The 27,114-nt window shown below is 35.0% G+C and overlaps 1 protein-coding gene and 1 long non-coding RNA gene across 2 annotated transcripts in view; one reads left to right on the forward strand and one right to left on the reverse strand.

Annotated features, from left to right (window-relative positions):
- The first annotated feature begins 234 nt into the window (after positions 1 to 234).
- Positions 235 to 722, forward strand: LOC125065895. The gene is made up of 2 exons (XM_047673751.1): positions 235 to 583; positions 712 to 722. Exons 1-2 carry the CDS (start codon positions 235 to 237, stop codon positions 720 to 722), a joined length of 360 nt encoding a protein of 119 aa, XP_047529707.1.
- Position 723: 1 nt separating this feature from the next.
- Positions 724 to 27,114, reverse strand: part of LOC125065856 — a 31,631-nt gene continuing 5,240 nt past the window's right edge. The window contains exons 3-4 of the long non-coding RNA XR_007119644.1: positions 13,300 to 13,310; positions 724 to 977 (exon numbers count right to left, since the gene is read on the reverse strand). This is a non-coding gene — a long non-coding RNA (uncharacterized LOC125065856). The remainder of the gene's footprint in view (positions 978 to 13,299; positions 13,311 to 27,114) is intronic.

Below are 27,114 nucleotides of genomic sequence, written 5' to 3' on the forward strand. Positions count from 1 at the left end.
ATTATATTAGTATATATATATTTCCGTGATGGTCCCGGATTAGAATAGGACCTCCCCAACTCTACCCGTGGGTGTCGTAAGAGGCGACTAAGGGTATTCAAGGCCCACTGCATATCACCTGCACTTAGGGCTACCCGCACGGTGGCGGGTAAACCACCACGACAGCATTCCCAAGGAGGGTTGGTGTCAGGCAGGCGGCCGACCATAAAATCTTAAGCCAAAACCCTTAGCAGCATGGATACTAAAAACCATTCGAGTGATAGGGCTAGGGCGTACCCCACAGGCGACGCGCAGGGGCAGCACCCGGCTCCTGTGGGAAATGGACAAGGGTTGTCGCACCGGAACGGGCGGGTGCGACGTAAGAAGCGAGCTCGAAGTGTGAGAGAGTTAAAATTGAGGTGTGCAAGTTGGAATGTAGGAACGATGTCTGGAAGAGGAAGAGAGCTAGCAGATGTTTTAAAAAGGCGACGGATAAATGCAGCGTGCCTGCAAGAGACAAAGTGGAAGGGTGCAAGGGCTAGGGAAATCGGAGAAGGATATAAATTATTTTATTGTGGAAGTGATGGCAAGAGAAATGGTGTGGGTATAGTTTTAGATAGTAGGTTAAAAGAATGTGTGGTGGATATAAAAAGAGCGAATGATAGACTGATAGCGATTAAACTGATTGTGGACGGCATGACACTGAATCTAGTAAGTGTGTATGCGCCGCAGTCAGGCTGTGAGGAGAGCGTGAAAGAAAAGTTTTGGGAGGACTTTGATTGCCTGCTGATGAATATACAGGATAGCGAGGAAGTCTACGTGGGTGGTGATTTTAATGGCCATGTAGGAAGAGAGAATGATGGATATGAGAGAGTGCATGGTGGGTGGGGATTGGGAAACCGGAACGCTGACGGTGAGACACTTTTACAAGCTGCCTGTGCCTTCGACCTGGCTATAACAAACACGTGGTTTAAGAAAAAAGAGGAACACCTAATAACCTACAAGAGTGGCCACCACGCGACACAGATAGACTACTTCTTAGTGAGGCGGAGGAGTCTATGCTGTGTCAAAAACTGTAAAGTGCTGCCAGGCGAAGCATTAGTCGCCCAACATAGGCTTGTGGTGATAGATGTTAAATTAAGTGTCTCCCCCAGAAACAGCCAAATACGGCCCCCTCCAAAGACAAGATGGCGTATGTTAGAGAATGATGAATGTGCTAGTAGATTTAGGAACCATATAGTGGAGAAAATTATAGAAATGAATGAGATGGAAGAGAAATTGGTAGATGATTGTTGGAATGAGATGGCCAGGCACATAAGGAAGGTCGCAAAGGATGTGTTTGGAGAGTCGAAAGGAAAAGGTCTGATAGATAGGGATACATGGTGGTGGAATTTGGAAGTGCAAAATATACTGAGAGAGAAGAAAGTGGCATTTAAAGAATGGCAGGTTGTAAAAAATGTGAATACAAGTTTAAAAGATGAAAAAAAGGAAGTTTACAAGGAATTTAAGAGGAGAGCAAAGAAGGCGGTAGCAGTGGCCAGAGCTAAGGCACAAGAAAAGTTGTACAACTCACTGGACAGCCCTAGAGGCCAGAAGGAACTCTACCGAATTACGAAAGAGAGAGAAAGACGATCGAGAGATATAACACATATCAAATGCATGAAAGATGAGGCTGGTAAGGTGTTATGTAGAGATGAGGAAATAAAAGAGCGATGGAAGATTTATTTTGAAAAGCTTATGAATGAAGAGAATGACTGGAATGGTATTCTCCAAGAGGCACAAGTAAATAAGGGATTAGTAAGAGAAATAAGCATGGATGAGATAATGACAGCAGTCAAAAGTATAGAAAATGGGAAGGCTTTGGGTCCAGATGACATACCAGTTGAAGTATGGAAGGTGTTAAAGACTGACGGATGTATGTGGTTGACTTTATTCTTCAATAAGTTGTTGCATGAAGAAACCATCCCTCAAGAATGGTGCAGTAGTTCGCTAGTGCCCATCTTCAAAAATAAAGGGGATATACAGGATTGCAACAACTATAGAGGGATAAAGCTCATGTCACATACTATGAAAATATGGGAGAAGGTAATAGAGAGAAGATTGCGAGAAGAGAGTGAAATTGCCCAAAATCAGTTTGGGTTTATGTCAGGTCGAGGGACAATGGACGCTATTTTTGCACTCCGCCAATTGTGCGAGAAGTACAGACGTGCTCACAAGAACCTGCACATGGTATTCATTGATCTCGAGAAAGCCTATGATAGGGTGCCTCGTGAAGTGTTATGGTGGGCATTGAAAGGAAAGGTTTGCCTGGGAAGTATGTGGAGTTAGTCCGTGCTATGTACAGGGGATCTTGTACCTACGTCCGATCGTCTGCCGGCAACACTGACCAGTTCAGTGTGGCTGTAGGGTTGCACCAAGGGTCGGCTCTAAGTCCTTACCTCTTCCTGCTGATTATGGACGCTCTAACGGCGAACATACAGGAGGAGGCACCCTGGTGCATGCTTTTTGCCGACGACATTGTACTGGTTGGTGAAGATGGACCTGAGATCCAGAATAGATTGGAAGATTGGCAACAGAAACTGGAGAATGTTGGCTTGAAAATCAGTAGAACGAAGACTGAATACATGTTCTGCGATTTCGGCGGTCTCTCCGGTCCTGAAGCCATAGCGCTTGATGGCGTAGCCCTTCCAGTCTGCTCCGACTTCCGGTATCTCGGTTCACTCATTCAAGGCGATGGCGAAATAGATCGAACGGTAAAGCACAGGATTAACACAGGGTGGATGAAATGGCGGCAGGTTACGGGAACAATTTGTGACCCCCGTATTCCCCTTAGACTTAAGGGGAAGATCTATAAGACCATGATCAGACCTGCTATTCTATATGGATCAGAGTGTTGGGCTATAAAAGGGATGACTGAAAGACAATTGCATGTGGCGGGGATGAGAATGCTGAGAGCAATGTGTGGTGTTACGCGAATGGATAGAGTAAGGAATGAGTACATAAGAGGAAGTTTGAAAGTGGCACCGGTAACCGAGAAGCTATCTGGAAACCGGCTGTCTTGGTATGGGCATGTTATGCGGAGGAATGAGGACCATGTTGTGAGAAAGGTTTTGAGTATGGATGTGGATGGATATAGAGGTAGGGGACGACCCAAGAAACGATGGATGGATTGTGTGAAACACGATATGGTTAGAAAGAATGTTACTTGTGAGATGACGTCTGACAGAGAAGTATGGAAGAAGAAGACATGCTGCGCCGACCCCAAGTAAAATTGGGATAAGGGCAGGAGGATGATGATAGTATATATAATTATATCGTCATTAATTAATAATCAACTTAGTAATTAAACTATTTTAAATTATGAAAAATAAAAAGTAGCAATCACAGTACCTCGCGAACTACAAGCGCTGACTTATAATGTCTGCAAAAATGTCACAGTGAGAGGCCTCCATCAACAGCTTGTCTAATGAAACAATGTACGTGGTACAGGAGACCTGGCGCTAGATACGGTGATACTTAATGGGACAAAAATGAGATGGGGTAGACCGAGGCGCAAAAATATGAAGCAAAGTGAAATAAGACTATTTTACAGGTAAAAATTTTGCAAATAGATATTTTTTTCGAATTAATAAAAGCCTAAGTGCTCCATCGAGGATTTCGTGGAATAGAGTATATATACAGATACTAAAATCATTTATTCCTAGAATTTTGTCCAAATAAAAAAAAACCGCGGCAAGTCTGATATTTTGTATATGTTTTGTCTTTTAATATTGGATTATCACTGTTTAATAGTGGTTCTTTATTTCAGTTCCGAAATGTAAACCTACTTCTTGATACCCTAATGAAGTGAAAAATGACAAATTTATGAATTAATAAAGAAGACTTACTAATGAACCAAACATATTTATAAATGCAAAATCTTTTAAAATATCAGACGTTTAATTTCGGCATAAAAGTACAAAATATATTATTCTTGACTCTACGAAACTCCGTGATACGACGTTCGCCTACACGTGTAAAGTAAAAATAATGTTATAACAATAAAATTAATAATTCATAGTCTTGCTATTCCACTCATTTGACCGATCATTCGATTTACGGTATTACTTTAATAAATTATACACAATAATAAAAAAATGAATGAAAAAATGTTTCAAAAGCTAAAATGATACAGAGAGGTATTTATTTGTAAAACATTGTCATCTCCATAGTTTTTGTAAAGTAATGTCATAACTTATCGACAGTTTAATTGTAGTATTACATTTAGTATTATATTTACTTGATAGCAGGGCTTTTTGCATGTCCGTCTGGGTTTGAGTGGGTGCTTATTAGAAGCCAAACAACAATACATGGCATCGTTGTGTTCAAATATGAAGGGTGAACATATGATCATATCATCTTAGCTCCCAAGGTTGGTGGCGCCTTGATGTGATGTACACCTACCTAAAAAAAAGATTCATTCCTTCGTTTTAAAGCCATCGTCCTACGCCTCATCTCACTCAGATTGTGACAGTATTTAATTCTATCGTATAAGGAAATAGAGTGTACACTTATATTTGCAAATTTGTTCTTTTTAATAGTATAAACATTGTTAATCTTTGAGTTTTTAATCTGTGGTCGAAATTCAGTTACGAGTATTATTAAAGTCAGTTAAAAGCTTCTAAGTTTGAATATATGAATATGAACCGAAATATAATTAAATAAGTCGACGCGTGATTGTATTGTTGTTTTTATGCGATGATTTTTTTTTAACCACGTGCATGTTTGTAACGACTCTGACCTTCTAGTCTTGATTAAAGTCGCTACAGAAACTCGATTTAATGGTAGTATAATATTTGCAAGATTATTATAATTCGTTTTATTATTTATATTAATTTTATTATTGGAAATAAAAAATAATAATTAATAGACATGACATTAATGATAGAGTCAAAAATAGTAGTAGAGTATGTTTCAAAAATGAGGTTTAATAAACTTTTTAAGAAACAGTTTTTGTCTAATAAAATACCAATTAATTTCATTAAAAAAAAATCGAATTCAACGAATGTTACTTGTTTTGCATGACTTTTTATGAATTATATTTGATTGTTAATTGGTATATTTGTGAAGTTATAATAATTGACGCAAATTTGGTTTCTCGTCAATGAAAGACGTGTGTCTTCGATGAATGTTTATTACGGAGTAAACAAGCAACATAATACATTTAACTAATATACTTTTCTAAATCCAACAGCGTAACGTATAAGAAAATAGGAAATAGAACGTCCAAGAAGCGACTTGTAATTACAATGATTATCATTCACAATATGATACTTCTTTGTAAACGATATTACCCGTGTCGTCGGAAACCATGGAGTTTTATGGAGTTGCTAACACGCGACAGAGCCACATAAAGTTGGCAGTGCTCACTGGAAACTGGACTCGTTTAGTGTTTTGGAATGCCGAGGATCCGGACATAAACATACAATAACCTGTGCACCCTGGTCAAATCTCTGCTTGGATTACGTTGCATTGTAAATTGGTCACTTTTAATCTGGTATCGTTACGCTTTAATAAGTTTTAACCTGAAATTATATTTATGTATGTGATGTTGTCCAATATTTATATTTAGTTATATTAATCGTACGACCAGGAGCGTTCAGGAATTCTAAAAACTCAACTCGACTCAACTCGAGTCTTCTTGGATTTGCCTTCTCATTTTATAATATGACATATCCGGTTGAAAAGCTAAATAACATAAGGAATAGAGAGTACTTACAACTAGCCTAGGTTTGAGTCTCTCCATATAGTCTAGGGTTTGATGAGATGAGTAATCCTGTTTACGAGTTTAATCTCCTCATAGTTTGTGTTTATTTCTATCTTTATGATAGACAAAGGTCAAGTTTATTTATTATTAATCATAAAGTCTTATTGTTAGTGTAGTAACTTTAGGAACTCAAGGTCAAGGACGCCGAACGTGAGGCTTTAGGACATAAAAACCACATCATCCACAGCTAGGACATTGATATCTTTCAAAGACCTGCCCATAGCCAAAATAACATAGTACGGCATCTAGGATGATATGCTTTTGTGACTGTTATTAACAGTCACTCACCATGAAATGGCTGTTTGTCTAGTGACGATGTCTAGTTGCATGCAAGTGATTAACCTGAAACGGGCTACCCAGGTGAACTTGAAGAAAACACTACCGTCAATAAACATACAACTACATGTAAATACATCACAAAGACTAAGACTTAAAGTAATAATTTGGCGAAAATTCGTTTTCTCTTAAGAAGTATGTTAGGAACTTATTCCACAACGGTTCACTGATGCGGTGGTGTAGCACAATTAAATCCGACTCATACAAGCTTGCTCGCGATGTTACACCCACCGCTGAGCAATGAAGGAGCGTTGCTTCCCCGAGTTTAATCCAGCAATTTTCCAATAAGATTCGCACGCATCTAGCTAATATTACTTGTAATAATAACGGTGGTGAAGGAAAACACCGTGAGGAAACCGGCATGTGTCTAATTTCAACGAAATTGTGTCACATGTGTATCCACTATACCGCATTGGAGCAGCGTGGTGGAATGTGCTCCAAAAACTACTCCTCAAATTGAGAGGAGGCCTTAGACCAGTGGGAAATGAACAGGCTGTTAATGTTATTATAATAATAAAAATAATAAAACAAAATGAAAATACCAATCACTATTGAGAATTTGAGTTTACGATATTTTCTTTCTGATGAATTGTCTTTCCCAGTCGGAAAGCAGAAAGCCCTACCACCAAGTAATTTTCAATCATATTTAAAACTCACTCTCGAGACAAGACAGTATACGCTTTGGACAACTTAGTTCAATACTATGTAAGACTTCGATAACATATTCGCTCTAAGCTATCGTTATCGCGAGTCCATCGCCCTCTTACGTTATATACACACTATAAAACAGGTACACGCGGGAAACTTCGATGAATCTCCGGGGATTACCAATACATAAGTGGTCGGTGCAAAATCACGATTAAATTCACTATGTTTGTATAAAAACTACCATCTGCCCGCAACGACTTCGTACGACTGAAATACGCATTTTATTATATATTATTTTTGGAACCTGAAATCATTCATAAAAAGAACAACAATATTGGCCCAACCGTTTGGGATATACATACACATCCACAAAAGAAATATTGATATCAAGATAAGTTGGCTATCACAGGCGATTCTAATTTTGAAAATTAGCTTTTGAAGTATCGCTACTTTAATTTGATTTTCCTGCTTCAATTAACTAATTTTGCGACAAGAGAGCAAAGGATAGCGAATGAACATTACTACAAACGTGACGGCATAAAAATTAAAGTAATATTTTTTTCATTGCTCACACATCTTTCTTGAATATTTTATATGTGATATTTTCGGTTACTGGAATTTGATATATTAATATGGATATTATTATATTAATACGGATAAATATATATATAAAAATCCGATGACGTCATATTGTCCATAAGTAAATAAAATGACACGAGGCTGAAACTCGTTTACAAACGTGCCAGAACGATTTATTAAGCGTTTTTTAATATTACTGCATATATTTGGTGCTCCAGCTATAAAAGTAAATAAAGATCTAATGTTGGTCTGTACAATATTTTATAAACCGAACTTTAAGGTTTTTTTTTTTAAACATGTATCAAAATAACATTGTTTATACAATGTGAGATGGACCGTATCTAAAGTAATATATGGATACTGTAATTACACGTACGAGTCATGATATCTAAAATCCTTATCATGATCTTAGATTTGGTTTATTTTTTTAAATGCCAGTGTTTACAGACGAAGGCCTACAAATAGGCGCACAACTTGCTCGACATCCGTAATAAAATAAAAACATTTTATCTATATTATTATATTCTACTTGTTTATATTTTAGTTTTAATTATAAATTAATTATCTGTGACAAAGGTCGCTCAGGAGAAATAGATATCACTATAAAGTTACCATTGTATGTCTTAGCCCTCTATATATACTGTGTAATTAAATCTCTGTGTTCTGTATAATAAAGTTAATAAATAAATATAAAAAAAGTACAATAAAATTTTCAACAACAACAATACCTACAGATCGAAATTGATTTCTAAAAGGTTGTATCCGATTAGAATTACCTACCAATGCGTATTTTCGAACGTAATTGTTTATCATTACCACCTTAACTGATCTCATTCATTTTTAAGACTGTATTGAGAACAGATAAATACTTTTTTTTTTGAAAAAAAACCTCTAGAGATGTAATGTTTAATTTTTTATTGGTTTTACTGATTTTAATGAGCCGGCGTGTTTTTAGCTCAAAGCAAAAACACAATCTACACATCAGTCAATAAGGGCGGTTACAGTATGTAAATAAGAATAGCTATTTCCTGTAATTTAATCATAATTAAATTCCAATTATAAATATGTAATGATGAATCCAATAATATAAATACTAATAGTATAGTTTGCAAAATTTTTAAAATGTATAGTCACGGGTCTATTTCGAAGGGATGTTGCTTAAACATATGTGTATTATGTCGTCCTGATCAACAACAAGTGTAGCGGTTTCAAGCCATAGTACAGTATACGTCCTGAACTATTAATTCACTTATTCTCATAGCATAATGGGACGGCAAATCTAAAATTATCGGGAGGAGATGAGAGGCACGCGACCAGTAGCTTTCCGAGGCACAGGAATGACCGTGACAGAGAACTTCTCGAAATTAAGTTGAAATTTTTTTAATATTTATTTTTCCAGCTATTACCGTTGTTAGAACCCATAATCTCGGGTTCTGCGGCGTGTGAGACAAAGTGGAATCAATCAAAATATACTGTATTCAAGTAGGCGTTTACAAGCACTTTTGAATCTTCATTTAACAAACTATATAAAGTAAAGCTACCACCGATTCGGAATGTAGATTCTACCGAGAAGAACCGGCAAGAAACTCAGTAGTTACTCTTTTTGAATATCTAAAAATACAGTCATATTAGTTAAATACAATTGAACTAACATGACTGTATCAAATAATATGCCTTCTTTACCAATGTATTTTTTACAATTGACTTGAATCTACGTATACGTAATCTAATCTATATATATGAAACGGCAAAATTAAAAATGTTTACAGGCTGTAAATTTACATTGTTTACAGTCTCTAGAGTGGGTCAATTTCAGCGACAGATTTTAACGGGTGTATTGTGCATATTTTAAAATGACTATATAACTATTAATATGTTTACATAAAATTCCACCGCATTATAAATTCTAACTGTTTGTATATGTTGAAAATGTATATCACACCTTTAATTGAGACAGCACATAGAATTTAAGATTTCTTCTGACAGTATTTTTATATTCTACTTGCAATATATACAAGATACATTAAATAAATAAATATATAAAAATAAATAAATAAATAATCCACAACTCCGCCTTTTACCTTTGTCAGCATATTTAAAAAAAAACAATCAGATCACAACCGCAGGCAGTGCGTAGTCAAGAATTACAAATTCCAGGCAACTTTGAATTGAGTCTAGTGACCTTTTTATAAAGTGGGCGGGGCCGCCTTTGACGTCAATAGATATACATAAATTTTAATAAATATTTTATTTAAATTGCAGTTTTATGTAACTAGGTAGACAGTTATTTTAAAATTAATTCGCCCCGATACCAATCTTTTTTATTTATAAACAAACTAGTCTATTTATAAACATTATTTTTGAGTCCTCGATTCCTTGCAAAAGTATTGCCGGTACAGAACAGGATCTGTCTCTAGGCGTTCAGGGCGAAGTACGCTTCCAGCTTACAGTTATATAGGCCTTCTCAAACAGTTATTAAAAAAATAAAAGAAATAGAATTGAACACTTATTTAATATTTATTGAATATTGAATTAGAATAAGATATAAAATTAAAATTTTACCTAGAATAATCTTTAGGCAGCCGTCGCAGATGTAAGTTGGAAGAGAACTGAACTCCTGCCGAGCCCTACTTCTGTCTCTCCTTCCTATACTGCTGACATAGCAGCTGTAAGCCAGTGACTCAACATTACTGCTTTCTGAGTAAGGGTGTAACATTTCGCGGCGGCGGTGTGGCGGTGTCCTGGTCCACGTCAAAGGAATAACACACCGTCGTCGCTTAAAGGCTGATCTTACACGGGTAATCTCAAAAACAACCATGACCGGTCATTAAACTTGTATAAGTGAGGATGAAACTTGTCGGTTTCGTCTCAACTAATTCGTCTCTCGGCTTCGAAGGCCGGCCAGGGAAATAACTCCACCAGAATGTCCAAGGGTGAAAGGCGCGCTACTACTGCTGCAACCTCGTGGATTTCATGCGATATCCCTAACAAGAAGGATTATCCGCTGTTAACTTTGGATCTTAATCCTGCTGGGATGGATGCCCGACAGTCCGTATGACCAAAATGACCAATCGTGTAGGACCAATTACACGACATAACCTCGAGATATAACCAACGAAATATTTGTATAATTAAATTGCTCAAACCACTTGAGCTAATGTGTCGCGGTTTGTCTTATCGTTGGTTTAAAGTTAATGTTTTGCAACGACGATTGTTTTTACAGAACAAGCGTGTAAACGATCACTTATAATTATATTATAGAAATAAGTGTGATAAAATCTTACAAAACTTTCTCAGAATCAGGTTCGGTGTAAATATATTTTATAATTATTAATATATGTGACAATGCGTATATACCTAACATCTTAGCCGAGATATTATTTACAATTAAATAAACAGTAAAGTTCATAAACACATTATCCTTCTTATGTACGTCATAGTAGGATAAAAACAAGTCCTTAGATAAAATTGTAAAGAAATTATATGTTTTATTAAAATATATCCAAGTAAAGTAACATATTTGTACCATAAAACCGGTACACTGGAAATACGAGATGTATGGTTGATTAATATCGTTTACCCATAAAAGGTTCACAATTAACTCCATAGCTCAGATTACGTAATGTCTGCCTGCTTATGTGAACTCAGATATGTCAAGGATTGCCTCAACACATAATAGGTAAACAAATGCATGTGATATTTAAAATATACTTGTACAAAACAACACCTATGATTAAAGAATTATGGTGTTATTTCTCTGTGGTGCGCAGGCGCACGTGCTATGGCCGCCGCACGTGCTAAAAGAACGAAATGCTAAAATTGTCTAAGTTAATTTTATATATTTATATATACATACTTCATTCATTTATTTTTAATAATCCGTCAATGACTAGACTAAAACCTCTATAATAGATCTGGTCATATTCCACTGAACAGCTTTGGTTTTCTTTTGAAAAAAGTCAACTCTCCATTGTGCTCAGTATGTAACCGCTTAGAAGACGTGTACCATGTGTTAGTGGAGTGTGTGCGTATCGAAGCCGAACGTAAACAATTTTTTTTGCATTATCCACAATACAATGTAAACAATGTGGGGATATTTAATAGTATCCTGGCCACACCTACCTCCAGAGAGGCTAGGCATTTATATAAATTAGTTAAGATTTATTTAGATAGAAGAGGTTGATGTAGTTTGGAACGATGGGGGTGACATGGTCATTATTGGCAAAACCCTCTTATAAATAAAGATAAAAAAAAAAAAAAAACCTCTATAATAGCAATAAATATTAAAAATTAAAATAAAATGTTGTAAAAAATTCTTCAAAAAGGTTTTTCGTAATAGACAAAAAAAAAATTTAATAGAAATATTTAAAAAGGTAGTTAGTATACTTTGCTCACAAGCCGTGTAATTTAATTTTTTTTATAATTATTTCCTTATCCGTAACGTTAAATAGTTTAATGGGGTTCTTCCAATAACGTGTTTTTTTCTGTAATAATATATTATTAGAAATACAGTCAACCTTTTTAATACACCAATAAAAATATCAAAAACTTTTATATTGTACACTTATCTAACTAAATAAATTTTTATTTTTTTAATGATTCCAATTTATTGAAATCATAAATTCTTAAGTATAGTTTGTAATGAAGTTTCAAATTCGTTTGACTTTATTTAAAATGAATACAGCATGTGTGTGTATTTTTTGTTAACCTATTTTAATTTTTTTTTAACCCCGTAATTATTAGAAGCCTATAAAATATTGACTCAAAATCTATTTTATCCAAATACAATAGGTCTCGTTGGGATAGCATTTTGCTGTATCCTTGGGGCTTCATTCATTTCATTTGTGCTCTTACCGTATTTATTTGGACAGGTAGTTTTTTTTTTTATTATTTATTTAAGAAACATAGTTGTAAATCGACTGGACCACCTGAAGGTAAGTGTTTATCTGTGCTTAAACACTAGAACTCTTTGATGCCACTTCTGACTACATAATTGCGCCGACAGCCACGGAGTCTAGGACATTATATGATAGTATCTCTTTTTCCTGTAATACCGGCTTACTAATCATTCAAACAAAAATATTATAAATATTACCGTTTATTTGTAAAACAAACGCTAAGACGGTGGTACCACCCAGACAAACATGTACAAAGCTTTACCTGCCTACACTCTACTCTAGTTTATCATTTTAATCGAAAAATACAGGTAAAATCGTGAGTTAATTAAATCGATAGTGTTTTATATGCAGATAGCATCCTTAAGTAAGGTAGGTCGGACACGTGCGCTGCGGTATTATGATAATTATAATGACCCCCCCCCCCCCCCGCTTCAATGATCACGGTATGAACACTCGCCGCAATTACAACCGAGGAAATCCTGAGCGACAGATATTTCTCGTATAAGGAAACTGGACCTCGGTTTTCCTTAGTTCGCTAAAATTTTTGCATCGATTAGCTATTTATAAATACGAATATATTTACAATTTATAAATAATATTATTTAATAATGAAATTTTGCCGTTTCATAGATTCAAGTCATTTGTAAAAATACATTGGTCAAGAAAGCATATTATTCGATACAAGATTATATTGATGCTAAAAAAGCGTGGATAATGCTCGTTGACTTTCAGGCAGGAGACCTAACATACATATATAATTGTATTTAAATAACATGACTGTATTTTTAGATGTTGGAAAAGAGTAACTACTGAGTTTCTTGCCGGTTCTTCTCGGCAGAATCTACATTCCGGACCGGTGGTAGCTTTACTTTAAATATTTTGTTAAATGACGATTAAAAAATGCTTGTAAAAGACTACTTGAATAATGTATATTTTGACTTTTGATTTTGATTTACTCCACCAAAGTGATCCACCTCCTTTAAAGCCTTTTTATGGCATGTGACTGTCCACCAACTGTTTTACTACTGTTTACCTAGTGAAGTTTACCTTCACCACCGAGAACGCTAAAAGATGCTTTGAACCCGCGATGTATGATTAAGATTCACTTGTTCTATCCACGGGACCACTTCTTTGCCTCGACTATTATCATAAGTATTTAATGTACGCAAACAAAAAAAGTAAACAGGTTAGCATACGTTAGTATAGTTGTTACGAGGTGTTCCGATCGCGATTACGTTTGCGTAGTTATAGTAAAGATACAATTCAGTAATTATTCTCACAAAAACCTGTTTTAGAGAAAAAAAAGATACTATATACAAAACAAATTATACGCTAAAATAAAAAAGTGAAGTAACTGCCTGTAAATGTTCTACTGCTGGGCTATCTCTTCCTTTGAGGAGAATGTTTAGGGCTTATTCCACCACGCTACTCCAATGCGGATTAGTAGTTGCACATGTGGCGAAATTTAATTGAACACGATGTTTTCCTTCACCATCGAGTACGTGATGTATTATAAACACAAACTAAGCACATGAAAATTAAGTGGTAGGTGATTGTCTGGGCTTGAACCCGCAATCACCATGCATGTGTTCTAACGACGGAAACATCTCGGCTAATTAATATTTAGAAGTGGAAACATGTGATAAATACGAATGTCACAGATTCTGGAACCCTGGAACTCTCTGGAATTATTCGATTATGATGAGGGAAAAGATGTGATCCGATGGTGGTGAGGAAGTATATTCTAACAGGCTATTTAAAGGAAACGTCCCTTAACCAGGAATCCAGTCGCTCCATTGTAACTTGTAATCAACGTATGTTTTTCAAATAATATTCAAAAAATCTTATTTCTGTTATTTTAAATATTTCCTATTTGTAATTAAAACTCTTAGACAATGTCGTAATGTTCGGATAATAATCCTAACTTAATATTATTACGCAAGTGAATTAGTTCAATTGTTACCCTTTTGAGATGGCCCAGTGGTTAGAACGCGTGCATCTTAACAGGCAGGCACCACTAAAATTTCATGTGCTTAATTTGTGTTTATAATTGTACTAATACTGTACTTACTAATATTATAAATGCGAAAGTAACTCTGTCTGTCTGTCTCGCTCTCACGCCAAAAGTACTGGACAGATTTAAATGAAATTTGGTACATAAATAGTCTAGAGCCTTAGAAAGGACATAGGCTACTTTTTATTTGAAAAAAAAGTGCTGTAAAGGGTTAAAAAGGGGGATGAAAGGTTGTAAGTTGTTGAAAGTATTGTCATTTTTAGAACTAGAACCATAAAACTTATATTATAGGCTATACATTTATAAACGATCATATCATGACACCCACTATGGAACGAATTTTGGAAATTGTACCCATGAAGGGGTGAAATAGGGGTTGAAAACATGTAACTTTATTTTTGATATACTGATTAAAAATAAGTAAATACGTATTTAAGTGGTTTTTGATTTTACCACTAAGGGGCTGAAATAAGGGTTTAAAGTTTGTATGGAAGTCCTTAATTTTTTAAGTTAGAAACATGAAACTTTATTTTTGGATACTGGTAAAAAATGAGTAGATACGTATTTAAGCGTTTCTGGATATTTTACACCAAAGGAGGGAAATTGGGTTAACATGACGTATACAGAGCGTAATGATTCCTTAAAGGCCGGCAGCGCACCTGCAACCCCCCTGATGTTGCAGATGTCCATGGGCGGTGGTAATCACTTTCCATCAGGTGAGCCTCCTGCTCGTTTGCCCCCTATAACATAAAAAAGGTTAGTCTGGAAGTCTGTCATTTTTGAAGTTAGAAGCTAGAAATTTTATTTTTGGGATACTTATTAAAAATGAGTTGATACATATTTAAACGGTTCTGGATATTTAACGCCTAAGGAGGTGACATTTCGTATAATAATATAGGATAGTCTGGCAGACCGTCAATTTAAAAGCTAGAAACAGGAAATTTTAATTTTGGGCTACTGATTAAAAATGAGTAGATAAGTATTTAAGCGTTTCTTGATATTTTACGCCTTAAGGGAAAAGTAAGGGTTGAAATTTCAGGTTAGTCTGGAAGTTCGTAATTTTGAAGTTAGAAGTTGTAATTATATTATAGGCTACCGATTAAAAATTAGTTGATTCGCATTTAAGCGTTTTTGGATGTTTCACGCCTTAAGGAGAGAAATTGGGTAAACATTTCGTATAAATTGCCTGGAAGACCGTCATTTTTAAGTTAGAAGCATGACATTTTATTTTTGTGCCACTGATTAAAAATGAGTAGATACGTATGAATTTAAGCGTTTCTGGATATTTTACGCCTAAAGGCAAAAATAGGTGATGTAATTTCGTATACAGGATTGTCTGGAAGTCCGTCATTTAGAGGTGAGAAGCTTGAAATTTTATTTTTGGGCTACTGATTAAAAATAATTAGATGCGTATTTAAGCGTTTCTGAATATACCCTAAGGGCTGAAATATACACCAATGTGGTATAAAAAGAGGTCTTGCATCAACGTAATATTTTAATTAATTTGTAAATAAATTCATATTCTACGCGAGCAAAGCTGCGGGTAACAGCTAGTATTTAATATTCATAATTCATACAAACATATATCTTGAGGCGGTCAAGTTACATTGATGATTGATATCGAAAAAAGTAGTGTGGAATCGCAAGTATGACATAAATCTCAAATGGTGTATTAAATGATTCACGCCCAACCTAAACTCTATAAATATAACCAATAATAATCGGTAAATTCATCAGCTTTCTTCTAACTTTGTTGTAGCTATTTGATTGGTTGGCTTTCGCCACGTATTCCATTACCATAAGAACATACAATCGTTAAAGCGCGTTGCAAAATTAAACTTTGCATAAACAAACTTAAAGTGGAAATTTGTTTGAATGCAAAATAAATCTGGCCAATGTGTATTTCCCCAAGAATCACGCGTCGATATGTGTGCTAACGAAATTGGTACCTACCAAGACGTGATATCATAGTAGGTTATTACCAAACAATACTAACAGACGGCGTGACTTGCGCTGTCCTGGAGGAAAAGGTACGACAAATCGTAATCCATCATTAACATTTCATTTTCAATACCATATAGATAATTATTATACAAATACGGCATTGAAAAATAAATCTTAGCATTAATTATAATGAATAACAGGATGCCTATACAAAAAACATTGTTTCCAGAACACGGTTTGTGTTAAAATATATCCCATCAAAAACATAAATGTAAAAATGAGAGTCAAGTCCAATATTATGATATATACCTTGGTTGTTGTCTTCAACGACAAAAGAAGTGAGATCTAAATTTGCGCCAAGTTAAATAGTCCTTTCTGAAATTTATTTATAACTACATAAAATATCATTTCTTCTTATAACTTGGGATAATAAATATTGTTGCCTAAGGTCTGACTTGGCTAGTTCTCATATACGAATTATATTATAGCCTTCGTAAGTTCTAAGCCTGTTACAAATGAATTATAAACACAAATTAAGCACGCAAATGTCGTCCGCTTCGGAAACACCTCGGACGGGATGTCTTATTTTACATTTTTTCTTTTAATATTCAGTATTGTTGTGTTCCATTTTCAGGGGTGAGTGTGCCAGTGTAACTACAGGCACGAGGGACATAACGCCTTAGCTCCCAAGACTGATAGCGCATTGGCGATGTAAGGATCGGTTTATACTTCTTACAGCGCCATTGTCAATGGCTGTTCATATTCTACCATCCATATAAATAATTTATAAAAAAATATATAAATTTCATGGTTAATATAATAATTCATCTCTTCCATATATGAATAAACGAATTAATTACATATACATATTGCGTTATACCTACTATAATTATTTATTCGTCAATATTTTGGATTTTCCTTAATGATGTCAAAAATCCAACACGCATAAGTCTCTATCGTCACTAATTTCCAACGCTGTTTATTAGACCAGGCGACGGTGGCTTTAAATAATAAATCAATCTGTTATAAATATTATAAATGTGAAAGGTACGATGTGTATCTGTACGCTTTCACGGCTAAAGCACTAAACCGAATTTGAGGAATTTAAGGTACGAAGGAAGCTTGAACCCCAAGGACGAATATAGGTTAGATTTTTTTAATTCACCTGTTTAGTTGGGTAAACTTGGGTCTAAAAAAGCTGATAAAATTAGGTGATTTTTAAATGTTTTCAAATTCACTCTAAAATTATTTAAAAAAGGATGTAGTGGTTAATCGTTAAGGGAAGCATTCGTCAGGTTGGCATCACTTTTCCTCTTTACCAACAATATGGCAAATATATTAAAAGCCTCACTTTATGATGAGGTTTCATAAAATAATAATAAATTAATACAAACTGTAACGTATAATTTTATTTAACTTTTTTTTAAGTTTTAGAAGTATGGAATTATTTGAAACGGTTTCGGGGTATATCGATACGAGATAAATGTGGATTATTGCTAGATTCGACTTTATTTTTATCGTCCCGCAGTCTATCAGATGAAGTCTCGATAACTCTACGCCCACTATTTGTGTGCCATAAACTACGTAATTATACTTTTAAAAATTGGCCATACATTTAACAATTAACTTGTATTATCTGTCACTGCCGCCTGGTCTATAAATAATAAAAGTAATTAACATCATTTTATTTTGATAATAATTGCTCATATATTAGAAGGAACATTTGAGAAATATAAATTATACAAATACAACACTTCTCTAAAAGCCTCTCATTTACTTAGATAAACTTTTTAAGCCATGTATCGTACATATTCATAGATGAATATGTTTTACTGAAAAATGTGTTTCATTGTGATTCGTTTATGTGCATACTAGGTATAAAATACCTATTACACTGGCTTCGAATAAATAGGAAGACGAAAATTATGAATAAAAGCTAAGTCTGTATATGGATATTTTTTTGGATTTTAGGAACGGCAAAAAAATATATAAATGGTTTTATAATATTTTGGGATTAGGGAAAAACGTGTCGCCCCGAACACTACTATATTTTTATTAACTTTTAACTGTTATATACTTGACACATATTAAAATACTACCCGACAGGCTAACTGATGATGATGTCGTCCAAACCGATTACGGTGCCGGCGACATATCTTAAGAGACTAGTCAACTACGCTGGATATATCACAGTGCACGTTTGCACACAGGTGCACTTTCATAATCCGATGAAATCGTAAATCCGACACAAACGAAAATAGTTCAGGAACGTGAATTTACACACTACCACCAGGACTTCGAGCAGCAGCAGACAACGGTCAGGCTAAACTATAACAAAACTCAGAAACTTAAAATGCGTATTTAATTTGTAATATACATTGCATATTATAATAGATGTTTAAAGCTTAAGAGGTTTTCATTGCAAATACTCTAAGTAGCAATCCGGATATTACTATTTTGGCAACATTAGCAAATCATTTTGTGTAAATTGATATTTCTCCTTTAACATCAGTCTAAAATAGTAGGAATAGTCAGTGCATTAATTACACATAAACTTGTGCAATTTAATATCTACAGAAGAATGTTAACCCTGCTTGTGCACTGCGCAGTTGCATGGTCTTAGAGATTAGACTCCATCGTTGAAATACTTTCAGGGGTTTTTATACATAATAACGACATTACATACACTCGAGACTCGAGATGGCTCATTGGTTAGAACACATCTTAACCGATGATTTCGGGTTCCAACCCAGGCAAGCACCACTAAATTTTCACGTGCTTAAATCGCCGGTGAGGGAAAACATCATGAGGAAACCTGTATGTGTCTAATTTCTGAAACGAAATTCTGACACATGTGTATTCCAACCCGCATTGGAGCAACGTGGTAGAATATGCGCCAAACCTTCTCCTCAAAGGGAGAGGAGGTCTTAGTCCAGCAGTATGAAATTTACAGGTTAATACATATACAGATGTAGAATTGAACAACTGAGCTGCTTATAATCAATTTAATAATAATTTAAATTTTATCTTCCTAAATATACTGTTATTATTTTTATATCGACCAATCAAATCAAATTATTAATATTTCATATTGCACATATTAATAAATACGATGAATACTTGTTTTTGTGATTATTTGAATTATTTATTTCACGGCAGACGGTCTAGAACTCGTTCTACCAGTTAGTATTGCTATACAACTATGTTTTCTTATGAATAAATTATATCGAATGCTTGTTACTGTGTGGTGTTATAGTATGGATTTATAGTTGTGTATGACACAAGTGTTCATCAGTCTCTATGAAACTTGACTACCTTCGTACCAATAACAACAATATAAGTATGATTTCTTTATTGATTCCTGAGTAAAGTAACCCGACCTAAGCCGTTGGTTGTCTGGAAGAGATCGCTATGTAGCGATAAGGCGAATAGTCGCCAAAATTGTACGCATCTTTTAGCTGTATCCATGTTGTATATTTTTTTCTCTATGTGGTGTTTTGAGCCGAGATGGCCCAGTGGTTAGAACGCGTGCATCTTAATCGACGATTTCGGGTGTATTCCGCCAACCCGCATTGGAGCAGCGTGGTGGAATATGCTCCAAACCTTCTCCTCAAAGGGGGCCTTTATCCCAGCAGTGGGACATTTACGGGCTGCTAATGTCTAACTGTAAAGTAAGTTACTATGTCAACAAACGTTTATATACATAAGAATCATTAAAATAGTTACTGCACAAATCATGATCCCGTTGAGTGATGGCAAGGAATGCTAGCAGCATTTCCCCGTTGAATCGCAATACCGATCCTCTGGGCAAAAAATGATCCAGCCCTCCTGTCACCAGTGGAGGCAATAAGGCGACGTGTTATACTTTTAATGAAGGTTTTTGTATTACTATACTTTATTACGATTATATTGGACATTTTAACTTCTCTTTGTAGTAGTATTTGATAATATTGAAGGTATTTTATATATATATGGAGTGCCCACAAAAACGAACATTAGTGTACAGCAACGATTACACGAAATAGTTAAAAGATTTGTACAACTATTGACACCCTTTTCATGACAATACGTAATACAACAAAAAAACAATAAAAGTCATGTAACTAAAAAAAAAGATTGTTGCGGCTCGTGTTTTAGGGGTTAGTCGTCAGATGTAAGGCATCAAAAGTTTATGTCCTTCCTTAGAGTTCAGGCTTGCTTCATGGGGTGATTTCTTTTTTTCCTGATAGAAAGCTACATTGTCCGTTAATGGTATAGGGTACCAATTATTATATTTATACCATATTATTTCTTTATTAAAAATTTACACCCGAACAAAGCCGGAGTGGGAGCTAATTTACTATACCGATACTACATTATTTTTTACTTTTAATATTTATATTTATGATAATTAATATTTACTATAAATATAAATATTAAATTCAATAGCTAAAAGTTTCTAAATCTTTTCGTCACAGAAAATGCTTAAAGAAACGATTTTTTATTCTGGTAAAAACAGTAAATAATTAATTTAACCGTTGTTATTAAAGTTTTTTTTTATATGACCAAAATTCTCATTAGTTTTTTATGTCATATTGTTAGGCAGACTAGTAAATGGGGACTGGTGGGAAATGGTCCCAGTTACGTTGGTACTGATCTGATCTGATTACATCTTATATCACCAATGCATGTTGGCAGCCAACCTTGGAGCAATTTTTTTTTTTTGTTTAACGAGGAGGAAATGCATTTACGCATGCCGCCCGGACGGGGGACCGAGACGGGTATGTGAGACTTAACCGGGAACTAATGCCCCGTGTTAGGGCACGCTAGGGCTAATGTCCTGTCCTACCCACTAAAACCATCCTCGGGTTTCCACCATGCCGCCGAGTGGTGAGGCCACGGGATTGCCAAGAGCAAGCAACCGCGACCCCACCAGCGGCAGCCACCGTAAGGCGGCTGAATACTCATGGAAAGCGCGCCTAGTGCGCGATTTCCATGAATATTTTATATTTTCCACGAGCAAGCTCAAGCCGGCCCCGTTGCCCAGGGTACACCACGAGGAGGTGACTGACATGTACCCCAACCTTGGAGCAACTGACCAACCAACAAACAAAATATTTTTATCAATTCAATACAAAAACATAACACTACGACGGTCAACAATCGTGTTCTCTGAGCTAAAATAGCGCGCAGTACGATTAGAATTGTCGTAAATATTTTTGGTCAATTAATTCCAAACGGTTGACGGGACCTCGTTCGTTTGACTTTAGATATGGAATTATAGTTCGACACTACAGGAAATCCTTACGATACGAGATTCAAAGGTTTCGATACGTCCTTATCATAAGTTCCAGACACTTGAACGAATCAAAGCTAGGTCGAAATAAGTGTAAGACTTCGGCCGTCACACTTTTTGTCTATAGTATGTGTACACATTTATATTTGCTTACAAGCATACGTATAATAATAATATCTAGTTTGGTTAACGAAACTAACTGCTAGACAAGTGCTTCTTCCAAGATTCGCCTCAACCCGGATTCTCCACTTTCCGCAGCCATTCGGGTAACCGTCTTAATTCTTATATCTGCCTATGATTCGATCCCTGTTACGCACACGATCTAGAGTAGTTAGAATTCCGTCAACGTGCAATTGTACCAAAGATACAAAGGAGGTGCTTCTAGTTTCAAGTAGGATATCACCCGTTCCATAAGTTCACATCTGTTGGTATAATTCTCCTGCCGTTACAATTTTTTTTTGTCTATGAACTATGTAAGATTATGTATTTAGGAAATTTCTTTATCCATACAACTGGCTACAACAAATAAAAAAATAAAAAAGCGCGCGAATTAAACCTAGTATTTTTTTCTTTTTGGGCGCCGGCAAAAAGGTCGATATTGGCGCGACTTGTAATTTGTTAAAAGTGTTCATTGTGTTTTATTTGGCTTTGTAACCTCAACTGAGTAAATAGTTTACTTTAAAATGTATGATTTGGCGAATTATTTATGTTAAGCTAAATTTGAAGTCAGGACTATTTTTGGTCTGTTAATAATATTTTTTCAGTAATTTTATTAAGTAGTAGGTAGTTATTTTATAAGCGCCTGCTTATTATTTGTGTTAAAAAGAGAAGAAAGCGCGTTAAGCTGCTGTAGCCACTATATTATTTGTTTACGTTTAAACTTAGCGAAATAAAGCTTGAGATAACGTAGCGCCTTCGCTTCGCTTTTAGGCGCAAAGTAAACGATTCCTTATAACTTAATATTTCAATCTATTTGTATTGCATTACTCATATAAGATAGATAAGAAGGATTAAAATATTACATTACATTAACAGCCTGTAAATTTCCCACTGCTGGGATAAGGCCTCCTCTCCCTTCGAGGAGGTATGAAGTATATTCCACCACGCTGCTCCAATGCGAGTTGATGGAATACACATGTGGCAGAATTTCGTTGAAATTAGATACATGCAGGTTTCCTCACGATGTTTTCCTATACCACCGAGCACGAGATGAATTATAAACACAAATTAAGCACATGAAAGTTCAGTGGTGCTTGCCTGGTTTTGAACCCGAAACCATCGGTTATGATGTACGTGTTCTAACCACTGGGCCATCTCGGCTCTCGAATTAAAATATATATATTTATATATTATATGTTATACATCTATTGATACTCATGTTATATATTTATGTTTAACAAAATAAAACCTAAATGTTGTTTTACTAAATTAAATTCATTGCTTTTTATGTACGTCATTTTTTTTTACTACCAGGAGTCAAGTTGCGTTTGCCATGGTCTGCTGACTGACAAACAGAAACATACGGACAATCAATAGAATAAATTATTTAAGCTGTGTAAATACATAATTTCAATGTTATCATTTACTTTAATTTAAAACCACAGTTAGATTGCTTTCCTAAGAAAAAGGATGTTGTTGTCACCTTAACACATTACCAAAAGGAGTGAGTTCGCTATAATTTTTGGCAAGCTCTTATACTTGATGGTACGACCTTGTGCAAAACGTTTAGGTAGCCATCACTATAATATATTTTTTGTTGTGTTCCAGTTCTAAGAGTGAGTGAGCAAGTGTAACTACAGGCACAAGGGACATAACACCTTAGTTCCCATGCGTCGACGACCTGTAAAATAATTGGCAGTCTTTGGGGCTGTTTGGGTATTTTCCCGCTTCAAGTTTTCAAGACACTAAGCGCTGAAATTCTTGATGATTATATCTATTATAGCTCTTACAATAAAAAGGTTGGAAAGTGATGGATAGACTTTCGTCTTTTGGAACTATACGGCAAAATAAATTGATTACCTATGGTGATATTAAAACTATATACCCGTTGGTCTTGTGACTAGCGCATAAGCTACCGTCTAAGCTTTCAACACTCAATTAAACAGCGATTGGATCATTAAACCGACAAATTCTACATACCCCATAATTTGGCTGAGTTACACTCTCGAGTCCAGTTCAAGTAAATCCTTTGATCATGCACCTGAACACTTTTCAGTCGTGTCGAATATGTTGATTCATCGACCAGAGTGACAGAAGAGTTCTCTTATATTTGCACACAATAGAGCGCTGTGTGCCCCACCCAGTTGGCTAATCTCGAGTATGCTCGTCAGTCGGGAGGATATCTTAATAGATTTATTAAACCGACGGTTAAAATCTCATTTTAAGATTATTTACTAAGATATGTAAACATTGTGCTCAACTGATCTCCTTGGCGACACGTTCGGACTTACTCGTCTTCGCAAAGTAGTTCACAGTTCCCAAGGCCGGCTGTTGTAACACGTGTAATACGCAAATCCAATTGACCTGTTAGGAAGTGGATATTACAACTAGTTACGAGCTACACCGACCTCGGCCTTGGGAAACAAAAAACTAACCTTGACCAGTCATGTGATAAAATCCTAATATCTCCGACGTGTTTAAGCTCGTTACATTTTATCTTTTTTAAAGAAGACTGACGTCAACGTCTGGATTGCCAAAAATGTTTATGTTTTTTGTTTTTCAACAAATCATTTAATCGTTGTAATTGTAATGTTGTTATTGTTACGTTTGTATTTTGTCAAAAGTACTTGTACTAAGTCTTACTAGTTAAATATATCTATTTTTTTATTTGTAGTTGAAATGATTCTTGCATATTTGTGCGCAATATTTTAGTGATAATTTCATCAATGTGTCCACTGTATTTTAATTTCCCGGGATATTATATACTAAATAGTCTCCCCGACCCGCCTTGAAGTTATAATTTTGAATGATTATTTCTCTTGAAACTTCTACGTGGCGAATGGAATATCTATGCTAAACTTCAAGTCAGTTGGATTTATAATTTTGGACTTCGCATCATGTAACAAACAATGGTATTTCGCTTATATAAAGATTGTATTTACTGAAAACACAATATTTATAAAAAAAAATGTAGGTACAAACTCCGTTAGTTTTCATTTTAAAGAACATTGACTTCTAATTTTTTTTATGATGTCCTTAGGCGGACGACCAAATGGGCCACCTGATGGTAAGTGGTCACCACCGCCCGCCAATGGCACTGTAAGAAATATTAACCATTTCTTGCATTACCAATGCTCTACCAGCCTTGGGAGCTAAGATGTTGCGTCCCTTGTGCCTGTAGTTATACTGGCTCACTCACCCTTCAAACCAGAGCATCACAATACTGAATATTGCTGTTTGACGGTAGAATATCTGATGAGTGAGTGGTACCTACCCAGACGGGCTTGCACAAAGCCCTACCACCAACAATCTAATATATATTTCTTAACATTTATTCGTTGTTTTACTAGTTTAAACAGTATCATCTTTACCATATGGGCATGTACCCAGAGGCAAAGCCGTAGCCGTATACTCGTGCGTGAGGCTCCCAATGGGCAACATTGGAAAAAAACATATTAAGGAAAGGAAAAAAGGAGCTTCTCTACGAGGACCTTATTCTCGTGTGCTCTTGGGCCTTGCAGTGGGCTCACGATGTAGTATAATGTATTTGCGTGATATTATGTGCTTAAGTATTTCTTTCATATACAAGAAATATGTAACCTTAACCTTAAGAAAAGTACCATTACAGATGTAAAATCAAGACTTAGCCGAGAATGTGTACGATTTTTTTAACTCATACAGAATATTTATGTCGCCTAAAAAAATAAAAAAATATTTTCGTCAAGTGGTAGAGACTTGACCGTAATGGAAACGCTTACTGGAGTCAAAGCAGTAAATTTGCACAGTGAAGCTCCCCATAAAACAACTACATCCATATTGACAATTCGAATTAATGCTTGCAATGTAAGTAATCAAAAAAAAAATTACTTAATTTAAACAAGAGCACGGGCTTCTGTCTGTGTAAATTCAATAGAAATATTAAAAATATATAATATACTTGGATTGTAACAATAAAATAAACTACACTATCTTTTCTTTGTTTAATTGACCTTTATAATTAACGTCATGTATATACCATGTTTTCTTGGAATATACGCTATGGACCATGCAATTAATTAGAGCATTGTTCATTGTTTGACAAGCAATCTCTGACAAGTAGAGTAGTAGAGCAAGTCAGTTATTATTTTTTTTATTATTTTATTTACAACATCCACGGGCTCACAGTTGCCCGTGCCTTTTTTTTACATTTTACTTTTATAAATTTTGGCGTTTTTATAGTTTTACTGAACATCAGATCTTTGCTGGACTTCGAGCTTGTCGTCTTCTTGGAAGACGTGGCCTACACTGACTTTTTTTTCATTTTAAAATAATATATAAATAATCCATAATAAATAATAATATATAAAAAATAATGAATAATTATTTTTAAAAATAATTATTTATTTGAGCGATTTTTTTAAAAAGTTTTTATTCGACCGGCACGACCATCTATAATGCAATCCAATCATGATTTTTATATTATGTAAATTTACCATACTTCCATTTACAATTAGTTGCATCGTTATGTTTTACCAAAAGATCTATTAAAATCTATTTTTATTTATTTTAATATACCAGAATTCTTGCATTATTGTGTGCGTACTCAGATTTGCGTGTGTTTTTACCTTCATTTATGTACAAAGAAAAAATAATCTTTAAACATGGGAATTAGAATTATACAATATTATATAAAGCATAATATGAATATACTAACTTTACAGAAGAACAAAAAGCTATCTTACCTGATGAATGGTTGGTAATATGGGTAGCTAACTGATATGAGCTTGCAAAAGCCCTACCTAGTAAATAGTAAATATACAAAAATATACCTCTAATTTTAGTTCAAAAATCATCTTTATAAGATTTTAAATTAACGTGGTTATTTTTATTACTACAAGTACTTAAAACGGGATATTTACCATGTGTTATATTTTTATTTGGTGGAGCTCGATATTTCGACATTATCTACGAATGTCTTTTTCCCGAGACACCATAAAAATAAAAAAAAAAACATGGTAAATATCCCGTTTTAAATACTTATAGTAAAAATCATCTTATCAAAGCAAGAGATTGTTAGAAGTCAAATTTAAGTCAATTATTACAGTATACCTTGATCTGAAACTCACTTTTATATATCAACTTTTATTTTTATTTTTATTTACACGGTGCGATACCATAACATTTTTTTTTTAATATTTATTAATAGAAATAAGCCATTTCATAGCTGTCCACGATTTATATGACGTCATCATTGTGTCTCACTGGGGCCTGTGCGTGCGCGTTTGGGTACCCACTCATAATTTTATCTACCGCTGTACAGCATACTTTGTCAATACAAAGAATTGCTTGGAGTTTCTATTGTTAACAAAACAAAACAATGTGTGTTACAATTATAAGAGTAAGATAGCCATGGTTATTACAAGCACAATGGCCATAGTATTAATTGCCATGGTTGGTAGCATAATCAGGGTGAAAAGAATGGTCATTATTAACTGCC

This window comes from Vanessa atalanta, chromosome 8 (assembly GCF_905147765.1).
Source record: "Vanessa atalanta chromosome 8, ilVanAtal1.2, whole genome shotgun sequence".
NCBI classification, from domain to species: domain Eukaryota; kingdom Metazoa; phylum Arthropoda; class Insecta; order Lepidoptera; family Nymphalidae; genus Vanessa; species Vanessa atalanta.

Bases quoted from the DNA above. Each gene is read 5' to 3' on its own strand.
- LOC125065895 (XM_047673751.1), top strand. From the start codon at position 235: ATGGATACTAAAAACCATTCGAGTGATAGGGCTAGGGCGTACCCCACA.